This window comes from Monodon monoceros, unplaced genomic scaffold (assembly GCF_005190385.1).
Source record: "Monodon monoceros isolate NGI ecotype Baffin Bay Population unplaced genomic scaffold, NGI_Narwhal_1 Super_Scaffold_10, whole genome shotgun sequence".
Taxonomy (NCBI): Eukaryota; Metazoa; Chordata; class Mammalia; order Artiodactyla; family Monodontidae; genus Monodon; species Monodon monoceros.
Window position 1 is genome coordinate 37969245 of NW_021703766.1, and position 25451 is coordinate 37994695.

At 53.1% G+C, this 25451-nt stretch overlaps 1 protein-coding gene across 4 annotated transcripts; it reads left to right on the top strand.

Annotated features, from left to right (window-relative positions):
- Nucleotides 1–681: 681 nt before the first annotated feature.
- Nucleotides 682–23735, top strand: PLEKHF1 (pleckstrin homology and FYVE domain containing 1). 4 transcript variants are annotated; one of them, XM_029212994.1, is made up of 4 exons: nt 682–785; nt 1339–1568; nt 7068–7927; nt 23503–23735. In XM_029212994.1, the coding sequence occupies exon 3, from the start codon at nt 7082–7084 to the stop codon at nt 7919–7921; it is 840 nt and encodes a 279-aa protein (XP_029068827.1). In that variant the 5' UTR covers nt 682–785; nt 1339–1568; nt 7068–7081; the 3' UTR covers nt 7922–7927; nt 23503–23735. The 4 variants fall into 4 exon arrangements, with proteins under 4 accessions (XP_029068827.1, XP_029068811.1, XP_029068820.1 ...); XM_029212978.1 differs by lacking the exon at nt 23503–23735 and having other exon boundaries at nt 7068–8735; XM_029212987.1 differs by lacking the exons at nt 1339–1568; nt 23503–23735 and having other exon boundaries at nt 7068–8735.
- The last annotated feature ends 1716 nt before the right edge of the window (nt 23736–25451 follow it).

The window sequence follows — 25451 nt, forward strand, 5'->3', positions numbered from 1 at the left end:
TCGAGGAGTGGTGATGGTGAGGCTTGGACTTTCATTTCATTTCAGTGTTGCTGGCCAGGGAGCGGCGGCGGGGGGTGGTATGTTGGGCGCGGGGAGAAGGGGGACAAAACCTGCTGGTAATGTTGGAGCTGGGTAATGGGTACATGGAGTCCATTAAATTAGTCTCTTTCAATGTATGTTTGAAAGTTTTCACTAAAAAAAGTTTAAAACATAAAAGATAAAACACTGATTTTTCATATTATGATTATCAACCTCTCTATTTCTGAGAGAGGACTATGCCAGCCAGCAGCAGGGAATCCCGCCAGAGGCAGCAGAAGGCACAATAACGCCAAGGCCTCCCTCCCCCTTTCCTGGCTCACAGGCCCCAGTCCAGCGAGTTCAAAGTCTGCTGCCTGGCGAGAACAGCCAGCGGGCAGAGCGCGGCGTCGGAAAGGGAAACCGGGGGGCTTGAGACGGGGTACCCAACCCAGGGAGAGAGCTACAAACGAGCCCCGCCCAGCCCTGGCTCGCAGCAGGGGCGCACCACAACGCGCTCAAACTCTGGCCGCTCCGCCCGCGCACTTTTCCCGGGAACTTGTGGTTCTGGAGTTGGAGTCCAGGCTCCGCCCCCGCCGCGCGCCAGGGCTCCAATTGGCGGAGCTGCCGCGAGGGGCGTGTCGGGGAGAGTTGGAACGCGTCGGCTTGGGCGGTTGGGGTTATCCCCAGATGGCGAGAGGAGCGGCGCGGCCGAGTGCGGTCTGACACGCAGGCTGCAGGGCGGGGCGCGCGGGGCCCAGGCCGAGGAGGTAAGGATCCCCCGCCGGGCTGCGACGAGCAGAGCAGGCGGGCTTCCGGCCGGCCGGCCGCCTCCAAGCTCCCCGGGCCGCCTCGACTATGGCCCCGGGGCTGGGGCGGGGCGGGCGCACAGCCAGGACCGTCTCGGACTCTGGCCCCGAGCAGAGGCGCGGAGCAGGGCGCTTATTACTGGCTGGTCGGGCTGGAGGCGGGGCGGGGTCTGCAGGGGCTCCAGGGATAGCGGGGTGACAACAGGTAAGGGGTCTCCGGGGTGAAAACAGGTTAGGGGTCTCCGGGGTCGAGGCAGGGCCCCCGGGGTATGCGCGACGTGAGAGCGGAAAAGGTCAGGAGGCGCCCGTGGGCGTTGAGCCCTGGGGCAGAGGGATCTCAGCGCTCCCGCTGTTCGGAGATGGTTCAGGGTTTCCTGACTCACGCCGTCGTCGGTCCCAGTCTGCGGGGTGTGGAGAAGTGGGCTGAGATAGTTGCCCCAGCGAAGGGGGGAAGAGAGGGAGGGTGGAAGCGCCTTCCCCGTGACCTAGGTGCTCGCTGGCCTCTTTCATTTAGGAACCGCCTGGCCCCTGAAGCGTGTGAGTTTGTGACTTTTGGTGGGAGCTGTCAAAGGAAACAGGGCCGGGCTTAATATCCCATTTCACAGAGGAAGTAACTGAGGCAGGCCCAGAGAGAGGTGGCAGTTCCTTCCCAGCCTGCAGTCACCTGGAATCTCCTTCCCTTTCTCTCGCCTGAACACCTGAAGAGCTGTGCAGGGGGAGAGTTGTCATCAGCCCCTTTTGCAGGTGGGAAAAAGGACGCTTTGAGTCACACTGAAACTGTTTTGTTTGTTTTTTATAAATTTTATTTATTTTTGTCTGCATTGGGTCTTCATTGCTGCACGCGGGCTTTCTGTAGTTGTGGCAAGCTGGCTTCTCATTGTGGTGGCTTCTGTTGTTGCAGAGCGCGGGCTCTAGGCGCGCAGGCTTCAGTAGTTGTGGCTCACTGGCTCTAGAGTGCAGGCTTCAGTAGTTGTGGCGCACGGGCTTAGTTGCTCCGCGGCATGTGGACTCTTCCCAGACCAGAGCTCTAACCCGTATCCCTTGCATCGGCAGGCGGATTCTGTTTTTTTGTTGTTGTTGCAGTACGCGGGCTTCGCACTGTTGTGGCCTCTCCCGTTGCGGAGCACAGGCTCCGGACGCGCAGGCTCAGCGGCCATGGCTCACGGGCCCAGCCGCTCCGTGGCATGTGGGATCTTCCCGGATCGGGGCACGAACCCGTGTCCCCTGCATCGGCAGGCAGACTCTCAACCACTGCACCACCAGGGAAGCCAGCAGGCGGATTCTTAAGCATTGCGCCACCAGGGAAGTCCCTGAATTATGCATTTGACAGCATGTGGTGGTATAGATCAGGGGTCTGCAAACTTTTTTTGTGAAGCGCCAAATAGTAAATATTTTAGGCTTTGCAAGCCAGTCCCCATCGCATGCGGCTGTTTTCCAATAAATTGTATTTAGAAAAACTGGCAGTTGTTCAGACTTGATATAGATTTGCCACTCCTGGTGTAGATCATGTGTGACACCTCGACTGTCAAGCACAGAACCCTGGCCACCCAGTGACACTTAGGGCATGGCTCACTCACTGAGAGCACCTTTGGCCCGGCTCAGGTGGTGGGATCACTTGTGTGCAGGAAGGCCAGCCCAGGAGCCTGCCCTCCTTCCAAAACCTGCAAGAAAGAGCAGGTCTGTTTACTTCCCTGTTCCCAGACACTGGCCCTTCGAGAGTGTCCACCTTCTGTCAGCATCTGGGGTACCACATGGGGGTCAGCACAGGCTGTCCTGGGGCAGGCGGCCCCAAAAGGAGTGGGCACAGGCTCAGCTCTCTCCTCCCCTGTTCTAAGGGAGGATGGTTCACTTCCCTAGTGAGAACAATAAGAACAGGATTCCCCATCTGCTGGGAGGGGTGGGGGATGGGGAGGTGGGGATGCTGCCTCATCTACCAAGAAGATCTCCAGGGGACTTCCCTGGCGGTCCAGTGGTTAAAACTGCGTGCTTCCACTGCACGGGGTGCGGGTTCGATCCCTGGTGAGGGAAAGAAGTGAGGGGAGCGGTCAAAAAAAAAGAAAAAGAAAATCTCCAGGCCATGTTATAGCAGGTGTGAAGTTCTGGTCGTGGCAGACCTGGTAGGCAGATGTGGGGGAGCCCCCCAGGAGGATGCTGTCTGCCCGGCCCCTCACCCCAGCTGGTACTCGCTGCAGGCCCACAGAGGAGGGGGCACAAGAGCCTTCCCACTACCCCAGTCAGTGTGTGGAGTCAGCTCGGAGCCCAGACCCCTTTCATTGTCACCAGGTACTCCCCACCCTTCCTGCGCCATGTTTTGCCGCCAGCAGGGCCTGGAGGGGGTCTGTAAACTACTGACTAGGGACAGAGCAGTGTGGGGCATCCTGGGGCCTCCTACAAGGGACGGGGAGACAGCGTTGTAGGCCCTCCCCTGCCCAAAGCTCTCCCCTCCCTGGGTGCTGTTCCTCACTTCCTCCATGGTGCCCACCTGGGTAGCATCTAGTCAGAGGTGGACCTGGGCAAGTCTGCCTCCAGAGCTCACCTACTGTGGGGGGCATCTGCTCTTCTCTCCACATAAAGTCTGTCTGCTCAGTGCTGAATGTGTTAGGCCTCGGCGTGTGGCTGCAAGATTGGGTTTTCACCCAGTTCTGCCAGGTGGCTGCCAGGTGTATTGGAGGGAGCAAGTGGCATTCCGTCCTCAGATGTTCATCCTGGCATGTCCTGCAGCCTGGGCCCTGCTGCTGTGAGGTCAGGGGAGGCCCAGCCTGGTGACCCGCTGTGAGGCCAGTAGAGCCCAGAGCTCTGACCCAGACATTGTACTGTAATTCTTTTCTTTTTGAGGACCTTAAATGTAGAAAGAGAAAGAAAAAGCTCATGTTCCAACTTCGCAGAACTGACTGGTATTGGGATTTTATCACATTTGCTGCTGCCTTCTTTTAAATGAAAGAAATAAAATTTTCTTCTGCTTTTGGTTTGTATCTATCTTTTTTTTTTTAAAACCGTCTTAACTGTTTTTAAGCTTACAGTTCAGTAGTGTTAAGTATATTCCTATTGTTTTGAAATATCTCCAGAATTCTCTTCATCTTACAAAACCAAAACTCTGTACCCATTAAATAACAACTCTCCTCCACCACCACAGCCTCCGCCTGGACCCCGTTCTTCCTCCTCCTCCACCCCCAGCCCTGGTAACCACCTTGCTGCTTTCTGTTTCTATGAATTTGACTACTATAGATACATCATATTAGTGGAATCATGCAGTATTTGTGTTTTTGGGACTTGCTTATTTCAGTTGGCATAATGTCTTCAGTGTCCATCCGTGTTGTAGCAAGTGACAGGATTTCTTTTTAAGGCTGAATAATATTCCATTGTATGTCTATACCACCTTTTGTTTATCCACTCATCCATCCATGGACGCTTGGGATGCTTCCATCTTTTGGCTGTTGTGAATAATGCTGCTATGAACATGGGTGTGCAAATACCACTTGGAGATCCTGCTTTCAATTCTCCTGGGTAAATAAGCAGAAGTGGATCGCTGAATCATATGGCAGTTCTATTTTTAATGTTTAGAGGGACCTCCATACTGTTTTCCATAGTGGCTGCACCAGTTTACATTCCCACTAACAGTGCAGGAGGGTTCCAACTTTTCCATGTCCCTACCAACACTTATTTCCTGTTTTTTTGATAGCAGCTATCCTCATGGGTGCGAGGCTCCATCCTATCCATTTTTATTCGCAGATATAGTTCTTGAACACTTTTTAAATGTTGCGTAATTTCTGCATACATGGTGTCATACAGACCATTCTGCAGGTTGCTTTTTCCACTCAGCATTTGGTGTCTGTTGTCGCTCCATGTTGACCCACGTGAATCGGGTGGAGTCACTGTAAACGCCAACAGTAGCCCATTGTGTGAGTGCACCCAGCTCACCCTTTGTTCTGCCCTTTCCCCTCTGCCAGGCATCTCCATTGTCGCTGCTGTAGGTCCCAAAGTCACTGCTCTTGGTGCCTCTCCCTCCTTTGCTACACTCTGAGCTCCTCCAGTGGAGCCCTCATTCAGCCCATCCCGGGGCCCAGCACCCAGCCCAGGGGTCCTGGGGGTGGCCTCTGGAATGTTACCAGACTGTCCACAGCAGGGATGCAGTGACTGGTCCTAGCAGGATAGCCCAGGGCTGTCACCCATAATCAGCTAGGTTTGCAACATGCAGCCGAGATCAGCAGCCTAAAAATAGTGGTTCTTACATAAGGTGGTGTGGACAGCACTTCTCAGGATGGCTTGTGGTCTGAAAGGGGCAAGGGGTGTGTGAGTCGGGGCTGAGCACCCCTGTTGTGTAACGCATCCAGCCCCTGCGCTGGCCACACTTCAGCTCCCCACAGGTAGCCTGACTTACGGAACTGCAGTGTGGTGACCCAGAAACTCTGCGTGTGTGATCAGTTTGGCCAGGGGTGTGCTGTGTGTGCCTGTACACTTGTGCGCACATGGTGGTGGCGGCAGCAGCGGCTGCGGGGTCAGCTCTCATCTGCTTCCTCTTCAGAGATAGGAGGTGCTGGCTCCTTCCTCCTGTGGGGGCCCCAGGGAGCTTTGGTTCATGCACTGGCCACTCACGAAGCACCTACTATGTGCTTGGAACTGTTCCAGACATTGGGGATACAGCAGTGAACAAGGAAAGGCTCCTGCTGTGATGGAGCTTAGAAGTGGGTGAGGGAAATAGAAAACACGCAAGCAAATGATGGATAGACAAGAAAATATCAGGTCCTGGTAAGTCCTGTGAAGAAAAAGCAAAATAGGGTAACATCCTACAGAAAAGGTTAGCAAACTTTTTCTGCAAAGAGTAAATTTTAGGTTCTGTAACCATGTGGTCTCTGTCACAGCTCTCAGCTCTGTTATTGCAGCAGGAGAGCAGCACAGACAATTGTAAATGAATGATGTGGCTGTGTTCCAATAAAACCTTATACATGAAACCAGATTTGACCCTCAGGCCATGGTTTGCTGACCCTGTCCTGGGTAGGAGGAGAAGCTGCCTGAGCTGGGGTTGTCAGAGAGATGCTTTCTGAAAGGGAGGTAGCCTTGCTGTCAATTCACTGGTGGAGTTGTGTGGTGAGAAGTGAGCAGACTGGGGCCAAGTGTGAGACAGAAAAATGATGGAGCTTGCTCATGGGTTGAATGGGGGTACAGGAAAGAGGAGATTCAAGGCGGAGTCCTAGATTTGAGGCTTCAACAACTAGGTGAATGGTGGTTTGTTTCTGGAAAAGAAGAGGAGCTGGTGGGAGGTCACGGGGGCAGCTCAGGGGAGAGCTGGGACTGCAGGCTTGCCCTGGGGTCGGCGGTGTTTGGGTGTCCTCAAAGCTGTGAGTCTGGTGGGTTAAAGGGAATGGGTGTGGACAGGGCAGAGGGGGCCCAGGTGAGATCTGGGGCTACCACATGGAGCGCTTGGCAGAGGAGGATAGAGGCCTTCTGCCCCATGGGGGAAGGCTCTGAACAGCACCGTCTCCAGGGCTGCAAGCTCCAGGCTGCCTAGTTACTAACAGAGCCTCAGTTTCCTCCTGTCAAGGGGGGACCTACCTGCTACGGTTGGTGTGAGGACTAAATGAGGTAGTCATGCTTGACATGGAAGAAGCACTCAGCAGTGGTACCTGTGATGATGATGGTGGTGACCACTGGGCTCATGGGCTGAGTGAGTGGGTTGCAGGGTCTACGATGCTTTGTCTTGGTAGATGGGGGGTGGGTGGGGGGTGGGGGGGTCACTGACAGGTTGGGGTTGCAAACACCCCATTGCCTGGCATTCCCCATCCTCGTGCATGCACCTGCACCCTTCCACCTGGGGCAGGCCCAAAGTGCCGGGTAGTCAGTGCTCCTGGAAGCCTCTGAAGGGAGTTGGGGCTCAGTATCCTTGCCCCTTGGGTGGATGGTGTTGAGGCCTGTTCTACCCTGTTTTCCAAGGCTCCCCAGGGGCTCGAGCCCCCACTTCTCAGTCACACATCTTTACTGTTGCCTTCCTATCCCGGGCTGGCTTCCACACGCCCCTCACTGGGGTGGGGGGTTCCCCCTTCACCTCCCAGTAACTCCTTGTCTAAGGGTCGTTTTCTGGGGCAGCGAGTTTCCTTGGTTGAGTGGCCATCTGGGCCTGCAGTGGGCTAATTAGTGGGTTGTCTGACGGATGGGTTGGTGAGCTGGGGGTTAGGGGGTGGTCTTGACCACCCCCGCCCCCCCCCATGTCCGAGCAAGCTGACGCCTCCTCTGCTGCTCCTCCCACAGCCGAGTGGCCGAAGATGGTGGACTACCTGGCGAACACGGAGATCAACAGCCAGCGCATCGCGGCTGTTGAGAGCTGCTTCGGGGCATCGGGGCAGCCACTGGCCCTGCCGGGCCGAGTGCTGCTGGGCGAGGGCGTCCTGACCAAGGAGTGCCGCAAGAAGGCCAAACCGCGCATCTTCTTCCTCTTCAACGACATTCTGGTGTACGGCAGCATCGTGCTCAACAAGCGCAAGTACCGCAGCCAGCATATCATTCCGCTGGAGGAGGTGACGCTGGAGCTCCTGCCCGAGACCCTGCAGGCCAAGAACCGCTGGATGATCAAGACGGCCAAGAAGTCCTTCGTGGTGTCAGCCGCCTCCGCCACCGAGCGCCAGGAGTGGATCAGCCATATCGAGGAGTGCGTGCGGCGGCAGCTGCTGGCCACGGGTCTCCAGCCCAGCACGGAGCACGCGGCGCCCTGGATCCCCGACAAAGCCACGGACATCTGCATGCGCTGCACGCAGACGCGCTTCTCGGCGCTCACCCGACGCCACCACTGCCGCAAATGCGGCTTTGTGGTCTGTGCCGAGTGCTCCCGCGAGCGCTTCCTCCTGCCGCGCCTCTCGCCCAAGCCCCTGCGCGTCTGCAGCCTCTGCTTCCGTGAGCTGGCCGCCCAGAAGCAGCAGGAGGAGGTGGAGGAGCTGGGCACCGGGGCCGCCGGGCAGCCGGCCTACCTGGCCGGGGCTGTCTGCGGAGCGTCCAGTGGAGACGACGATGACTCAGATGAGGACAGGGAAGGCAGTGGGGATGGTGACTGGCCCAGCCGCGTGGAGTTCTACGCCTCGGGAGTCACCTGGTCGTCCTTCCACAGCTGACCCCAGGTCTGCAGACATGCGGGAGGGCTTCCCTAGTCACTTCGGCATCCAAGCAGATGCCATTGACTGGGCCCCTGAGAGGGCAGAGTTCCCCAAGCTGCCCGGCACCCTGAAGGGCCCTTCCCCATGGGACCCTACCCCACGGGGTGGTGGGCACAGTGGAAGTGGCTCTTTTTCTCTGAACCCCCAGTGCCTCTTTTTGGATACTGGCATCCTTCTAGTTCCACTTCAGGTAATTACCTTTTCATTTAGCAAACCCAAAATACTTAGGCCTCTTGGGAACAAATGTCGTTTCTCGGCCCTTTGAGCTGTTGATCCAGATGATCCCTTGAATTAGACAAACTCAGGAAGCTTTAGGGGCCAGAGAGAAGGTTGCACTGGAGTGAGGTCCCCTCCTCTCTGAGGCCTTGAATCCCCAGACCCGGCCCCGCCCCCCTGCAGGAAAGACTGTGGGTCCTGAGAGGCCTCCAGGAAACCAGTGCCTGCCCACCTGCCTTGCTGATGCCCACCTGCCTGGCTGGCTGGGCCTTGTCAAGGCAGGCATGTGGGCTCACCCAGAGCCAGGCAAGAGACTGCCATGCTGTGGGTGCCCACCAGGCCCAGGAACTGCAGCCTGAGCTCCCCATGGTCCAGAGTGGCCTGCCAAGCCCTTTGGCCCAGTCTCACCTCCCTCCAGGTGTCTGATGCCTCGCAGTCCTGTCCTCATCCCTCCCTGTGCTGGAGAAAGCAGTGTTTTGTGTTAGGACTCGTAACTGCAAGTGACAGAAACCCTACCCAGACTGACTTAATAATAAAAAGAAAGTTTATTGACTCATGTGTTTGCAAAGTCCAGGAGTGTTCTTGCTTCAGACACACCTCTGTGATTGAGGACTGAAACCATGCTAGGTGGCAAATGTCAACAACTGTCCACCACTCTGGGCATTCCTGAGAATGCTGGCAGTTCCAGTGGGGTCAGATGTTTGCACCACACCGTGGTTGATTCCCAGGGACAGAGCCCCGTCCATCCAGGCGCTGTGACTGTAGCCCAGCACCTGCAGCCCTGTTCACTTGGTGTGAGTTATCTAAACAGCCAGACAGCAAGTAAAGGAAACAAGGAGCCGCTTGTCCAGCTCTCCATGAGCCTTCCAGGTTTAAAGCTCTCCCATGTGGCCTCCTGCTCTGCCCCCCCCCCCCCAGGATGGTGCCATTGAGTGGGGAGGTCCCAAGTGCAGCAACCTGCCATGCTCAGCTAGTGTGCGTTGGGGCTGGAGCTTGAATGGCAGCCACCTGATGCCTGGCCCACACCTGGCCACAGAGTTGTGGTCCTTCAGGACAGTCTCCTGTACCAGTCTTCCCCCCCGTCGCCTGGCTGGCCTTGGCCAGAGCCCACTGGGCAGAGAGGGGATCACCGTCAGAAGTGGTGACTTTGGGGCCAGGAAAGCTGCCCCCAGCCCACACTGTGCAGTGCCTGAAAGCCCACCATCAGCTCCAGTCCCTGGGTGAACAGTTGTCCTCCCGGCCCAGTTCTCAAACGTTCACTTGCAGACAGAACCCTGAGAATCTCCTTTGAATGCTAACTCTGATTCAGCAGGCCAGGTGGGCTCCAAGGGGTGGCAACACTCTAGCCTACTCTTGACAGGAGCCACCCATATGAGGTAGGGTGGGGGGGCAAAGTGTGAGGCACCCAGGGCCTGCCTGTGGCCTAACCCTCAGGGCAGAGGGACTGGGTGGGGAGGGTCAGAGGTGCTTCCAAGAACTCACGAGTCCTTGGCCTCCCTGAACCACACAAACTGGTTCAGGCAGTTCTGCCTGGGCAGAGGGTTCAGGGCAGGCAGGTTACAGGGTGCAGGGCAACTTACTGAGGCCAGATCGGTGTGAAAGCCCGGGCCAGCCAGTCCTATCCCTTCACCCAGGGTTGGTGCCCAGGCAGGGAGTGCCCAGCTCCAGCCACTGGCCTCTTGGTCACTGCCCCACTCCCCTAGAACCTCCCTTGCCTGGTAAACGGGGAGTAGAAGCACCAGGACAGTGTTCCTTTGGACAGAACACAGCATTTCCATACCTGATTCCAGGCACCGGCAGCCTCCATGGCTACCTGCCAAAGGGGCACACGGCACAGAACCCCAGGCAGGTGAGGCCATGCCCTCCACACTCGGGCTGGACAGGTGCCGGCTCGGCCCTCAGCCTTCGACCCTCAGGCCTGCTTCCTTCACAGCCCTAGCCACCAGGGCTGGGACAGGGCGGCAGCTTCCCTGAGCCCTGAGGCGTTAGGGCCTGTAAGGACCCAAGGGCTCAAGTGGCCAACAACCTTTGGAGGGCTTTCATTCACGCAGACTCACTCATGGCTGTGTGCTGCACCATGGACTGGGGACACAGCCTGAGTGAGATGCCCACGTTCTCGGCTCCCAACGAATGAATACACAGCCTAGCACAAGAGGCACAGAAGTGGGTGGCATCGGGCCTGGCGTGGGCTGTGATGGGGGCATGGACTCGGGCATGGCGGGGTGCGGGAGGAGGGCAGCATTCCTTGAATAGTGAGAATGAGTGAGTGAGGCCAGTTGGGGAGATGGCATTCCAGACTCCAGATGGGGGAACAGCAAGTGCAAAGGCCCCAAGGAGGGGAGGATCCCATGTGTTCTGGAGCAGCTTGGCTGGACTGAGGCCAGAGAGGTGGTGGGGGCAGGTGGGATGCACCGGGAGCCACTGGAGCCTTTAGCAGGGCGGCAGGTCTGCTGTTGGCTTTCAGGAGCTTGCCCCGGCGGCTGTGTGCAGCTGGCTGAGGCGGGAGGATGGCCGTGAAGCCTCCTGCTCCCCCTGGGATCCCCAAGGGGTGGCTTAGGCTTTACTAAGGCCACATCTGCCTGCCACGGTAGATGGCAGAAGGCAAGCCTTGGCTGCCCTCAGCTTATCCCAAAGGGCTGGCCCCTACCCTGTTCTGCAAGACGCTCTGATGACAGCAGATGGTGCCCTCAGAAGCGCCCTGGGCGGGATGTTGCCCTGGGCCAGCGTGTGAGGTGGAGCAGTGATCAGGCCCCTGACCGCTGAAGCACAGAGGGGAATGTGTTGGAGGAGTCAGGACCTCCTGAAAGGGAAGATATGGGCCCAGGAAGGGAAGGCGCTGCCTCGGGAGACCCCATCTCTGACTCCTTACGGGTCTGTTTCCCTTCAGAGACAACCTAGTCAGCCTGGCTTGGGTCGAGAGTCAGGCCAGGTCCTGACTCCACCCACCTCACGCACAACCCCCCACCCTACTTGCCCATTCCCCCCACCGGCTGTTCTTAGCAGTAGCCTGCTGCCCAGCCAGGCCACACGGGTCTGCGCTTTCCTCCCCCACCTACCCAGTGGCACATGTTGTCCAAGACTCTGGAGTTGCCCTCAGGGCCACGTGGCTGGCCCTTGCCCTTGGCCACCATGCTGTCCCCACACGTGGAGGAGGTCAGGAGTTCTCAGGCTGAATCAATGCCTGGCTGTTTATGGATGTTCCCTTTCCCCCAGGACGATGCTTAAGGTCTGGCAGAAGGGCTGAGTCTGCTGGACCTGCGTCTACGTCCTCTCAATCCCTCCTGGGGCTTCACTTGCAAGGCCTGGTAAGGGCACGAGAATCAACTGTCCTGCCAGCCAAGTACTCCTGTTCATCACCCAGGAATCTTTCCCCTCAACTGGGCATGGGCTCCGCGTCCCTGCCAGAGGCTAAGCCCGCTAACAGGCTTTGGACGCTGGGAGGGGCCTGCCTTGCCCCTCCTTCTCAGAGCGGCAGATGGACGAGGGTCTGAGGATCAGGCCCAGGTGTTTGAGGGGCACTGTGGAGCCCCTACCACCTTAGCACTGCCTGAGGCACCCTTGCTGGAATCAGCCCAGACGGAAGTCTGAAGTTGCTCCAGGTGGAAAGCCAACTCACAACGGCGACCTCAGGGCATTTGGGGACTGACTGACAGGCAGGCCTCCCTTTAGAGTTTAGCCAACTCCTAGGCAGGGGTGCTATGTTCCTACGGGACTCAGCTATTAGGGAAGGGATTTTTAGATGCTGAGTTTTCTTAAATAGGGCCCACTGCATGTGTGCTGATAACATTTGGGTGCTTTCTGCCACAGGCAGGCAAAGGATTCACAGAACCCAAGGAATCTTATCCCTCCTGGATGATGATGATGGCGGGTAGTGGTGCTGATAGGGTCTGTGGCTGCCACTTACTGAGACCCATCTGTGCACTGGTCCCAGAGAGGCAGACACAGGTCACACAGGCCATCCTAAGGCCCTCAGGACAGCTGTTTGATCAGGGAGGGCTTCCTGGAGGAGGTGGTGTTTGGTTGAGCCTCAGAGGAGGGCAGGACTTTATCATAGAGGGTGGTAGTCTCCATGAGGCCTGGGAGTCTGGGTCTTTTTGTTAACCATCCCCTCCTGTCCCTGGCATTAATTTGTTGACTGAATAAATGAATCAAGTAAGAAATAGGCTGGGGGCACTGGGGCAGAGGGGATGACAAGGAAACGGGAATTGGGCCTCATTCCTGGAGCCCCCAGTCAAGGCACTGGATGAGAACCCTGGCCTCTTTCTGGAGGGTTGGAGACCAGCCCCTCCCCCAAGACACTGATTGTTGCCTTCTCAGGCAGGGCAGGAAGTGCCCATCCACCCCCACCCACCCAGGCAGAGCTTTCTGGAAAGGTGTCATCACACCTGTTTGCAGGGATACAGTGGCTCCCTCGGGGATGGCATCCAGGTTGGCATCAGAGGATTTCTGGTGGCCTGGCCTCTCTCCTGCCCCAGCCTGTTCTCTGGGACACGGCCACAAAGAGGCTGCAGGGCGGGTCAGGGCCACTCTCGGGCTCAGCCACTGGGCAGGGTGGGAGTGGGTGCAAGGCTGACCCAGTTCTCAGCCAGGACCCTGGGTACCTCAGGCCACGCTTGCAAAGCAAAGCAGCCGCTTCCTCTGCCCTGGGCCTGCAGGAAGTGGCCTTCCTGAGGGCTGTGGGCAGGGGAGGGGCCGCCTCTGTGTCTGGGGCTTTTCGCACCTGGCTGGCAGGCTCTGGGCTGCCTGAAGCCTCCCTCCTCAGTGCTCACCGCCTGGCCTTTGCCTCTTTCTGTGCCCAGGCCCGCAACTGTGACAGGGCCGCTGCCCTCCACCTAGGCGCCCTGCTTCAGCCCTGAGCAGACTCAGTGGGACCTGTGCTCAGAGGGCAGAATGTGGGGTGGGGGTCAGAGGTGGGGGAGAGGGGTCTGCCTCACTAAGACCAACTGACCCAGGCTCTGGGCTTCTCTGGGCTACTTGCTATCTCTGTGCCATGAACTTCCACCTCTGCCCATGAACTTAGCCCTCCTGTGAACCCCAGTGCAGCTGCCACCTCCACTCTGCTGCCTTCCTAGGATGCCCCAGGTCAGCATGGCTGTCCCATTTATGCTCCCAGAGCACCTGCAGCCCTGCTCCAGCTTCCCCACCCTCTGTCCTCCCGGAGGTGCCTGAGTGGGCCTCTGCCCATCAAAGCTGGCCCTCAAGTCTGAGCCGCTCGAGGGCAGGGGGCAGCTGAGTCATCATTCATCTGCGGCCCCCACAGCTCCCAGCACAGGCCCAGTGCCCCTGGCCATTCCACAGATGCTTCTCTTCTAGGGGGAGGTAGCCTTGTGACTTGCCCTAGCTCCCGGGGGCCATTGGCAAGATGCTGGGTTCACAAGGACAACCCCTGCGGCCACAACTGCCCCCATCGGCTTGGCCTAACCTGCTTGTCTGGCCTGCATCGGCGCCTGCACTCAGGCCTTCTAGCCAGACACTGGGGTGTCTTCTGGCCCTTCCCTTGCCTGTCCCCCACCCTTTTGCCCTTCCAGGCCACCCAGGTCCGAACTGAGGGAGTCTGTGGTGCACTGAAGCACCGAAGGAGCTTCCTTAGGGCCTTGGAGGGAGCAGTTCACACAAGTCCATGGAGCTGGACGTGGACCAGGCAGGGCGCCCCCGTCCCCAACACAGACACCTCCAGCCCCTCTCGGCCTGCCTCCTCCTTTTCCCCTCCTGGACTCCCCATCTCAAAGCCTCAGACTGGCTTTGGGTGAGTCTAGAAGGGTGGAACAGACAGTGAGGACGCAGGAAGGAGAGGAGAGTGAGGCCCACGGGAGGCTCTTGGGGCTCCTCCCCGCCCCCTTCACAGGCCCCCAGGGCAGGCGTGTCCCCGACACGCGAGTCAGGGTCAGTGCCGCACGAGAAGCGGTGGCCAGATCCCATCTCCTGCTGGCTGCTCTCCACACCACAGAGCCCAGCTCTGACCGGAATGTTCCAACACTAAAGACAGAAAGGCAGGCGCGCAGGCGGGGGTGGGGGGGACAGAGGGAGGGCAGGCTGAGCCAGACGTTTCTGGGCAAAAACAAGAGGAAATTTCAGTCCTTGGAACGTCAGCTTAGGGATCCTGCCAGAAATTCTGACCCCAAAGAACAGGCTTTCCAGAGACCGGTTCCTGCCCACCGTGGCTCCCAAGCAGGGAGGGGTGGGAGTGGGGGCCTGGGGCCAGCCATCCTTGTCACCCATTCTTTCTCAGTACAGAGGGTCCTCTGGCTGCCCACAGCAATGCCCAGGGCTGAGGAAATCAGGGTCCCAGGATTCTGGCGCACACACACACACACACACACACACAAACTTTAAGTAGTTTGTAAATTACCAACATTCTAAAATGCCAAAATGCCTTCCTTTGTATCTCAACCAAGGCTCCTGGGGTCCCCACCCCCCCCTCAGGAAGTGGAAGAACCCGTCAGGCTTGGTCTAAGACCAGCCACTAGCTGACAATTTCTTTCCCCAACACCTGAGCTGGAGTAGAAGTCAGAGTTGAAGCAAAGGCACTCAGTGAGAGGGAGGGGGCCTGGGGGGCCACAGCGGAGGCAGGGCTCACGGGCGCCCAGCACTGAGTGGGGCTGGTGTGCAGATCATCACCCCAGGACAGGGCCAGGATCCCCGTGCTCTTTCTGTTCTGCACTCATGCTGTGTCCTCACCTGGAAACACCAGTTTGCTTACTGCTCCCTACCCCCTGCTGCTGGAGCGAGTTCACGGGGTGGTGGGCACCCGTGGCTCACCTGAGTGCATGTTCCTCCCTCGGGCGGTCACACTCTGGTATTCCCTGGTGTGAAATAATACAAAAAATATATATTCGTCTCTGCCCCCAGTTCCTGGCACAGAGCTCCTAAAACCTTTGTAATTTCCCAAGTGATAAGAGCACAGGAGCATTTCTGACACAGAGCTCCTAAATCCCCTGGAACTTCCTGGGTGACAGCAGTGTCTCTTTTTCTAATGAAGCAACACTTAGTGGGCAGTAGAAAGACTGAGCCACGATTAGAAGCTTGGAACTTGTATTCCCCCCGACCTCCACCATCCACGCAGACGGGGAGAGATTGAGTTAATGATCAATCATGATGAAAGCTCCATAAAAATCCCACAAGCGTAGCGTTGGGAGAGCTTCTAGGCTGCTCAACACGTGGAGGTGCTGGGAGGGTGGTGCACCCGGAGTGGGCACCCAAGCTCCACATCCCTTCCCACTCATCTCTTCATCTGGCTGTTCATCTGTATTCCTTATTATATCCTTTATAACAAACAAGTAAACAAGTATTTCCCTGAGTTCTGTGAGCTGTTCTAGCAAATTATCAAACCCAAGGAGGGGGGTCACAGGAACCCTGATTTAGAGCCAGTTTGTCAGAAGTACAGGTGACAACCTTGGACTTGGGATTGGCATTTGAACTGGGGGCAGTCTTATGGGACTAAGCCCTCAACACCAGTTAGTGCCAGAATGGAATTGAATTATAGGACATCCAGTCGGTGTCACAGAGAATTGCTTGGTGCAGGGAGGGGCGGGTTGGGTGAACCCCCGCACATCTGGTGTCAGAAGTGCTGCGAGTATGGTACTAACATGAGAGAAAATGAGATCACGGAGTGTTTTTCCCACGCCCCTGGGGAAGCCCTCTTCCTTACCTTTAGCCACATGTTTTGCTGCAGCTGACTCACCTACACCCTGGCTCTAGAAATGGGCACAGGACATGAGTCTGGACAACCAGTGCAACCATGGGACTAAGTGAGGAGACCTACTGAGAGCTGCGAGGGTCCTCCACCTGCGCAGAGAGAGGAGTGGTCCTGAGTCACGTGACAGGGGTCTCAGACCAGCTCTCAGGGAAAAGGACCAAGGAGTCTAGGGAAAGGGACCAGGTGAGGGTCTTGGGGCCCAGATTCACACCCAGAAAGAGGCTGTTGCCAAGACACTGTGCAGATTTCAATTCAGTTAGGGAGAAATCCACCCAATGATGAACAGCTCCAAGATATGTAAACAGAACATTCACAGTGATTGTTTCCTTTATTCAAGTCAAAAACAATGCGACATCTCACTCAGGCAGTCTGTCTCACAAGCTGATTATCACATGAGTGGAGGAACAAACATAATTCAGATGAAAATCTGATTGGGGGAAACGAAGCCTGCCCAGCCCTCCTCAAGTTAGGAGAGCAATGATGCGGAGAGACCAAGTTCTTCAAGGATATACTTTGTGAAAGCACCCGTGTCCTCCAGGATTAGGTCCTAGGTAATTCGGCACATCGACCTCCTCTCCAAAGGTCAAGTAGTAAGCAGGTAGGAAAATCAACAGGTCTTCAGAGCATTACAAGGATGAAATTAGCACAGGGTCGGATATAAGACAGAGCAGTCATCTGTCTGGGTTACCACTCTGGGACTTTTGTTTTCTTTCTTCCTTCCTTCCTTCCTTTCTCTTCCTTCCTTCCTTCCTTCCTTTCTCTTCCTTCCTTCCTTCCTTTTTCTTTCTCTTTCTTTCCTTCTTTCTCTCTTTCTTCCTTCCTTCCTCCCTTCCTCGTTCCCTTCCTTCCTCCCTTCCTTCCTCTCTTTCTTTCTTTCCTTCCTTCTTTTTCTTCCTTCCTTCCTTCCTTCCTTTCTTTCTTCCTTCCTTTCTTTCTTTTCCTTTCCTTTCCTTCTCTCCTTCTCTCTTTCTCTATTTCTTTCTTTCTTTTTTTTCCTTCCTTCCTTTCCTTCCTTCTTTCTTCCTTCCTTCCTTCCTTCCCTCCTTCCTTCCTTCCTTTCTTTCTTTCTTACTATCAAGGTCTAACCTTCATTCAGAAAAGTGCACAAACTTCAAGCGTGCAGCTCAGTGAGACTTTGCACACTCTCACACACACCTATAAGCACCACCCAGATCAAGATATAGAGAGCATCTCCAGCACCCAGAAGGCTCCCTCAGTCCCTCCCAAGCAGTACCTGCCTCCAAAGGTAACTGATGTTCTGCTTTCTGTCACCACAGATTTTTTCCTATTTTTTTAAACTTCATATTGATGAAATAAAATTCATACTTTATGGCAAGACAAGAAAAATTTTAACGTAAAATTTTTCTCTGCCCATTTGGGCCTCCTCCCTTTAGTGTGTGCTGTGCATCTGCATTAACCAGACCTCCTTAGGAGACAACATTCCTCCTTAATCTCATCAAGGGTCACAACTCTTTAGGCGATAACCTTCTTTCTTAATCTTGCAAGGGGCCAGGATGACCCATGACCCACTACTCGCTTTGTACTCAGAGATCTGGATTGTGTAAACTGTCAACAATATGTCATTTAATACACAGCCCTTTGTCTCAAAAACTTATGTAACTGTGCTTTGATCTCTAACAAGTGGAACAGTTCTTGGAGCTTTCTGAGAGGCTGTTCCTGGGTTATAGTCCTCAGTCTGGTTCGAATGAAATTTTCTATTTCTTTCTTAGATCGACTGATCAACTTTTCTTCGACAACATGAATAGAATCACACTGTATGTATCTTTTTGTTCGGGTTTCTTTGCTCAACATTGTGTCTGTGAGATTCCTCTCGTCATTGTGGGTGATGTGGTTGTTGTTTTTCATCATAGTAGAGTGTTCTACTCTGAGAACCCTCCACAATTGTTTATTCATTCTGTTGCCAGGCATTTGGGTTGTTTGCAGTTGGGGTTATCAATGAATGAGGGTTCACGACCAATGTTATAGATGTCTGTTGGTGGATGTAAGCCCTCATTTCTCTTAGGCACATAACTAGGAGTGAAGTTGCTGGGCCATAGGCGAGATGTATACATGGCTTTAGCAGATGCTACCCAACAGTTCTCGGCAGGAGGCAAACCAATTGGCACCCCACCGGCAGTAGATGAGGGTTCCAGTCGTTCCACGTTCTCACCAGCAGTTGGTGTTGTCTGTCTTTCCACTGCTGTCATTCTGGAAGGTTACTTGGCATGTAGGCCTCAGACACTGCGCTGACGTTGGAGCCAGCCTCACCAGGCACACGGGAGGCTGCCTTTTCTCTCGCACTTGGGTGGTGTGGATGTGTGAGATGGAGATGGTGTGGGAATTAGGCCTGGCCTGCGAGAAGCAGTCAGCCTGCATATGGGATGCAAAATGAAATGGGAGAAAACCTGCCTGCTAGCTTTTAAGTTTTTGTTTATTCATTCAACAAGTATTGATTGAGTACCTACAAGCACTGGGAATATAGCTGTGACCAAATCAGACAAAAATCCCTCCCCTCCTGGAGATCACACTATAGTGAAGAGAGACAGGCAAATACAGTTTTTCAAGGTATGTTATACTGTATCTCTGGTGTCTTCTCCAGCACTAGGGTGATTTCCAACCAAGAGGGACCACACTATTTGGAAATGCTCACGCCTGTCCCTTGTCAGTTCAGCTCTGCTGATGTGCTTTTTCTTTTGTTTTCTGAAAAGATTATCTCAACACTCTTCTTGATATAGATGGTCTCTATATCATCTGGGGAAAAAAGTCTGTAATGGAGTAAATGTGTAGGCATTGAGTGCTGTAGATGATAGCAACTCAGGGTAGGGGACAGTGAGGGCTGGGCAGCCCCAGTTTCAGATCCAGTGGCCAGGCAGGGCTTCATTGAAAAGGTGGATTTAAGTTAAGACCTGAAGGAAATGAGGCAGATATTCGGGAGAGGGAAGAAACAAGTGCAAGTGCCTTGGGGTGGGAAGGTCGCTGCCCTGGTCCTGGAGCATGGAGGAGGATAGTATGGCTGGGGCAGAGCCAGTGGCCGGAGATAAAGAGATGAAGGAGATGAGGGGTAAGGGGGAGGGAGGTGAAGTAGGGGCCTGGAGGCACTGTAAGGGCTCTGGTTTTTCTCTGGAGTCAGACAATGGGAGTCGTGGGAAGGCTTTCAGCTGAGAGGTGGCACAAGCTGACTCATCTTTTAGCAGGATCACGGGCTGCCATGAGCTTGACTAAGAGGGCCAGGAGGGCAGCTGGGAGATCACCGAGGAGGGAGAGATGATGGTGGCATGGACCAGGGCCCAAGTGGATGTGCTGAGAAGAGATTAAATTACGGATATACTTGAAGGAAGAACCAACAGAATTTGCTAATGGGATGGATATAGAATGTGAGAGAAAGAAAGACGTCAAAGCAACTGGAGGCATAAAGCCCCTTGTTTCTGAGATCCAGAAATCTGAAGGAGGAGCTGCTTTGTTGTTGTTGCTTGTTTGTTGTGGGTTTTTTGAGGACTGGGGAGTATGGTTTCAGGAGCTCAGTTTTGGAATGTAAAGTTGGGAAGATTAAGCGAGCAGTTGTATTTGAGGGACTGGAGTTCAGGAAGAAAGTCTGAGCTGACAAACACACTTGGGAATCTTCAGTGAGTGAGCAGGCTGTGCACAGGATGAGAGCCCCAGGGGGTGCTGCAGATAGAAGAGAGAAGGGGGGCTTCCCTGGTGGCGCAGTGGTTGAGAGTCCGCCTGCCGACACAGGGGACACGGGTTCGTGCCCCGGTCCGGGAAGATCCCACATGCCGCGGAGCGGCTGGGCCCGTGAGCCATGGCCGCTGAGCCTGCGCGTCCGGAGCCTGTGCTCCACAACGGGAAAGGCCATGACAGTGAGAAGCTCGCGTACCGCAAAAAAAAAAGAGAAGGGGTGAGCCCAGACGTGGCAGCAATGTAAGTGTCCATCAGTGGATGAATGGATAAAGCTGTGGTGTACATATACAATGAAATACTACTCAGCCACGAGAAACAGTGAAATCTTGCCATTTGCAACAACATAGATGGACCATGAGGATAATATAAGTGAAAAAAGTTGGAAGGTGAAAGAAAAAAAATCATATGGTATGATCTCACTCGTATATGGAATCTAAAAACTAAAACCAAAAAACCCCACAAGACCCCCAAAACAAATGAACAAACAAAAAAAACAAAACAAACTCAGAGACACAGAGAACAGACTGGTGATTACCAGAGGGGAAGGGAGTTGGGAGGATGGGCAAAATGGGTGAAGGGGGTCAAATGTAAGGTGATGGATGGTAACTAGACTTTGTAATGAACACAGATGTTGAATTATAATGTTGTATACCCGAAACTTATATAATGTTATGTACCAATTTTACCTCAATAAAAAGAGAGAGGGAGGGAGAGAGAGAGGAGGGGTCAAGCAACAAACCTTGGACATTTCAGTGTTTACAAGTCAGGACTGGAGGTGGAAGCAGCAAAGATCAAGAAAGAGCAGCCGGGGAGGCCGGAGGAAACCAGGAGAGCACAGGGTTGGGGAGGCCAAGTGGAGAGGCGTGGTCAACTGGGCCAAATGCTGCCCACGGGTCGGGTAACATGAGGACTGAGAATGACCACTGGGTTTAGTAACGTGGAGGACAGTGACCTTGACAGGAGATCATTTAGTGGGGTAGTAGGAGCAGATGCCTGCCAGAAGGGGAAGAGACAAACTGGTGACAGTGAGTGTGGAAAACTCCTGTGAGGAATTCCACTGCAAAGAGAAAGAGAGGAATGGGGTGGTGGCTAGAGGGGGCAGCAGTGCCAAAGAGAGTTTTTTTAAACAGCTTTATTGAGATATAATTCACATTGCATAAAATCCACCCTCCCTCTTTAAAGTATACAGTGCAGTAGTTCTTAGTATATTCACCAGCTTGTGCAACCGTCTCCATTATCTAGTGTCAGAACATTTTTGTCACCCCGAAGAGAAACCCCATGTCCATGAGCAGCCATTCCTCCTCTCCCCAAGCCCCTGGCACTCACTGATCTACTTTCTGTCTCTATGGATTTGCCTATTCTGGACATTTCATATAAATGGAATCATAGAATATGTGGTATTTTGTGACTGGCTCTTTCACTTAGCATATTTTCAAAGTTCATCCATGTTGTAGCATATATCAGTATACACATAATATAATTCTTCTTTATTCCCGAATAATATTCCATTGTATGTTATATACAATGTATATGCCACGTTTTGTTCATCCATTCACCAAGTGATGAACATTTGGGTTGTTAACACTTTATGGCTATTGTAAAAAATGCTGCTAATAAACATTCGTATACAAGTTTTTGTGTGGCCATATGTTTTCAATTCTCTTGGGTATATACATAGGAGTGGAATTGCTGGATCATATGATAATTCTGTTTAATATTTTGAGGAACTGTCGAACTGTTTTCCAAAGTGACTGCACCATTTCACATTCCCAACAGCAACATATAAATGTTCCAATTTCTTCCCATTCTCGTCAACATTTGTTACTGTCTTTTTTATTTTTGCCATCTGAATAGGGGAGAAGTGGTATCTCATTGGGGTTTTGATGACTAATGATGTTGAGCATCTTCTCACGTGCTTATTGGCCATGAATATATTCTTCGGAGAAATATCTGTTCAAATCCTTTACCATTTTTAAATTGGGTTATTTGCCTTTTTATTGTTGAGTTGTGAGAGTTCTTTATATATTCTAGATAGTAGTCCCTTATCAGATACATGATTTGCAATTATTTTCTCCCATTCTGTGGCTTGTTTTTTCACTTTCTTGATGGTGTCCTTTGAAGCACGAAAGTTTTTAATCTTAATGAAGTCCTATTTATCTATTTTTTCTTTTGTCACTTATGATTTTGTGTCTTATCTAAGAACCCATTGCCTAATCCAGGGTCATAAAGAGTTATTCCTATGCTTTCATCTTAGAGTTTCATAGTTTTAGCTCCTACATTTAGGTGTATGATCCATTTTGAGTTAAAACGTTTTATATGTTATAAGGTAGGGGGTCATCCAACTTCATTTTTTTACGTGTTGTTCCAGAACCATTTGTTGAAAGGACAATTCTTCCCCACTGAATTTTCCTGGTACCCTTGCTGAAATTTTTGTTTTTTTAATATGGGAGAAATGCACATGTGCATGCTGATGGGACAGGTCTGTGCAGCGGGGGACGTGGCGATGAGGGGGAAGGAGGAAAATGACTGGAGCAGTGTCCTCAGGAGGGAGGGGGTGGGATCTGGTGTCCAGTGGAGGGGCTGGCCTGAGTCAAGAGCAAGGGCGGTTCATAATACCAGGAGGAAAGATGGGCACAGATATAGGGAGTGAACATTCTCTTCCGGTTAATTCCTTTTCTCAGGGAACGAAGGTCATGACCTGAGGGAAGACAGAGGAGGAAGGGTTGGGAGCTGAGGAGAGGAGAGGCAGTGGGAGAGGAAGTGAACTAGGAAAACACAGCGGTGCTGAGTGAGACCAGTCATTGTGGGTAGGTGTTTTCTTTAGCCACATTCAGCTTGGCAGGTGCAGGCAGAAAGGGGGTAGAGATTAAGGGGTGCCATCCTCCAAGGCCTCTGAGGGCCACCTGTGCCTGGGACAGAAGGACAAGGCTGGTTCTTAGTGGCTGAGGATGTTCATCCAGGAGGGTCTTCACCCACGCACCAGGTCAACTTGTCATCTTAAGGCAGGGAGAAAATGCTGTTGCCCCTAAATCAGGTTAGAGAACAGGGATCTGGGAGGTCCCCAGTAAGCCTCCCCCTCCCAGCTTCCCACCTGCTGCAGTCTGCTCAGGCTGCCATAACAAAGCGCTGCAGACTGGCAGCCTAACCATGGACATGTATCGCTCGCAGTTGTGGAGGCTGGAAGTCCAAGAACAGGGTGCTGGCATGGCTGGGTTCTGGTGAGGGCTCTTGGCTTGCAAACGGCCCTCTCCTCCCTGTCTTCACATGGCAGAGAAAGAGAGAGAGAGAGAAAGAGGGAGCTCTCTGGTGTTTCTTCTCGCAAGGGCACTAATCCCATTGTGGGGATGGGGGTCCCCACACCATGGCCTCACCTAACTCTAATTACCTTCCAAAGGCTCCATCTCCAAATGCTGTCACACTGGGGGTTAGGGCTTCTGCATATGAATTTGGGGGAGAAACAATTCAGTCCACAGCACCATCCAACCTGATCTTGACCTCTAACAAGGACCACAAACAAGCCCAGATGCTGAACTTCAGAACAGAGAAGTGACAGAAAGAGGTTCTTGGTCCTTAGAGGGATATGTCTATATCACTGGCAACCTAAGGGGAAAAGAAAAATCTTTCATCTTTATGTTTTCTGTTATGTATCTTACAGAGTGGTGATGCCTGACGTGGTAGCCACTGGCCACACGTGGCTTAACACGTGGCTAGTCAGATTTGAGATGTGCTGTAATTGTGACATATACACTGAGTTTCGAAGAGATAATATAAAAATTTGGAAAATATCTCAATACTCTTTTCTATTGATTACGTGTTGAAATGATAATATATGTTGGCTATATTGTGTTAAAGTATGCTATTAACTTTATTTTTTACTTTTAAAAAGTGAGGTTACTAGAAAATCTAAAATTGTGTTTGTGGCTTGTATTATATTTCTATTGGACAGACCTTAGAGAGAAGACCCTGTATCCAAACAGCTCCCAGCATGGCTGGCCCTCCTGCCTTGGTCAGGCGACACACGTAACACCCCTAAGAGTTGTGCTCTGGAACCCCGCGCTGCAGTGGGACCTCGCCTCTGTAGGGGCAGGCTTGTGAGGACGCTGCTCGTGACGTGGCCTTGAACAGTTCCTGGGAGGAGCAGCCCCAGGGAGCTGGGGACCAGGCTGGTTCTTGCCTGGTTTGCGGATAGGTAAGTAACTCACATTTAAAAACACTAGAATCCCCTCAGGCACAAGATGCCCACACTCTGAGATTCTCATCCACCTGTGCCGCTTCCCCTGAGCCACACCCTTGGGGCACTGGAAGCCCTTGGGGTCACCAGCACTAGTTACAGCTTGTCTTTTTCTTTATTCCCCCCAAGCACATAAGTATGAAGTTGCTGTAAGGCAAATCATGTGCATGGAGCAATTCCACTGACTTTCATACACCCACCCCCATTTACTACTTATTAAAATTGGCTGTTAGTATTCCATTACATTGCCCACATACACAGTTTAACTATTTCCCTGTTGTTCAACATCAGAATTGTTTCCCTTTTTTACCTGCCATCATAAACAGCAGTGCTATGAATATCTTTATCTTTTTTCTGTTTGAATTATTTTATTGTAATATTTTCCCTGAAGTGAAATTGGTTGGCTGGAAAGTATATACAATTTTATGGTTCCTGTGTCTTTTTTCCTTTAAATCACTCTCCCAAAAGACTGTATCACTATGTATTTTCTCCAGTGGAGTGTCTGTATGTGTATACATTGGTTTCCCACAGCCCTGCCAGCTTTGCGTTTGATCATGTGTACTCATTAATACTAATTAATTGGTGTATAACAGATAACTCCTAGATATTATCCTTTCATTTGTTCAACTGCAAATGAGAACGAGTAAAGTCCTCCCCTTAAAACCCACAAAAATTAAATAGCCTCCAGCTCAATAATTTAGAAAAACATTTTTTAACTTCCTCCATTTGCCAGCATTTGGGGTACCTTAGCAGCCCCGAGGCTGCGATGCAGCCGGCCAGGCCCAAACTTTGCCTCCTGACCCGCTGTCATCATAATGGTCCAAGATGCCACCTCCAGCGAATAAAGCCATTTATCTCCTCCCAACAAACTGAAAATATATCAGACAGTCCTTCTTCCCTGTGTGGTTTAGATGAATCCTGGCATTGCTTAACTGCCATATGTTGATTGTTCAGGACTGAGAGACATTCTGGTTTATATACAAAAAGGTTGCAGCAGACATGGCTGATGTTCTGTTCATAGCTTATTAAAACCTCAGGAAAGGGCTTCCCTGGTGGCGCAGTGGTTGGGAGTCCGCCTGCCAATGCAGGGGACATGGGTTCATGCCCCGGTCCGGGAAGATCCCACGTGCCGCAGAGCGGCTGGGCCCGTGAGCCATGGCCGCTGAGCCTGTGCGTCCAGAGCCTGTGCTCCGCGACAGGAGAGGCCACAACAGTGAGAGGCCCGCGTACTGCAAAAAAAAAAAAAAAAAAAAAAAATCTCAGGAAGGCCCCAGCCCCCTCCCAAGGGGAACTCATAAAACATCATCCTTGTGGAGCCACATCCTGGCCTGGCTGGAGACTCGACAGACCCGGCTCAGAGGGAAGAAGAGAAAGGATGCACCCGCTTCCCCACTAGATGGCACCTCTCAATAAGTAACGGGGAGAGGACCCTTCCTCCACACCCTAAGCCCCAGTCCTCCCGCATTGCAACACACCCCGGTGTCTGCTTCCAAAAACCAGAAAAATAGAAAAGTTCATTCTAGCTAAAAATACACCATCTGCCTGGAAAAATCTCACTCGGCACTGTCGCGTCAACACCGAAGCAGGTTAATAACCGGCCCAGAGCAGAAGGTTTCTTTGTATAATTACTGGGTCCCCCACCAAGGCTTCCTCCTCAGCTGCCT

Coding starts and splice junctions, on each gene's coding strand:
- PLEKHF1 (XM_029212994.1), top strand. CDS start 7,082: ATGGTGGACTACCTGGCGAACACGGAGATCAACAGCCAGCGCATCGCG.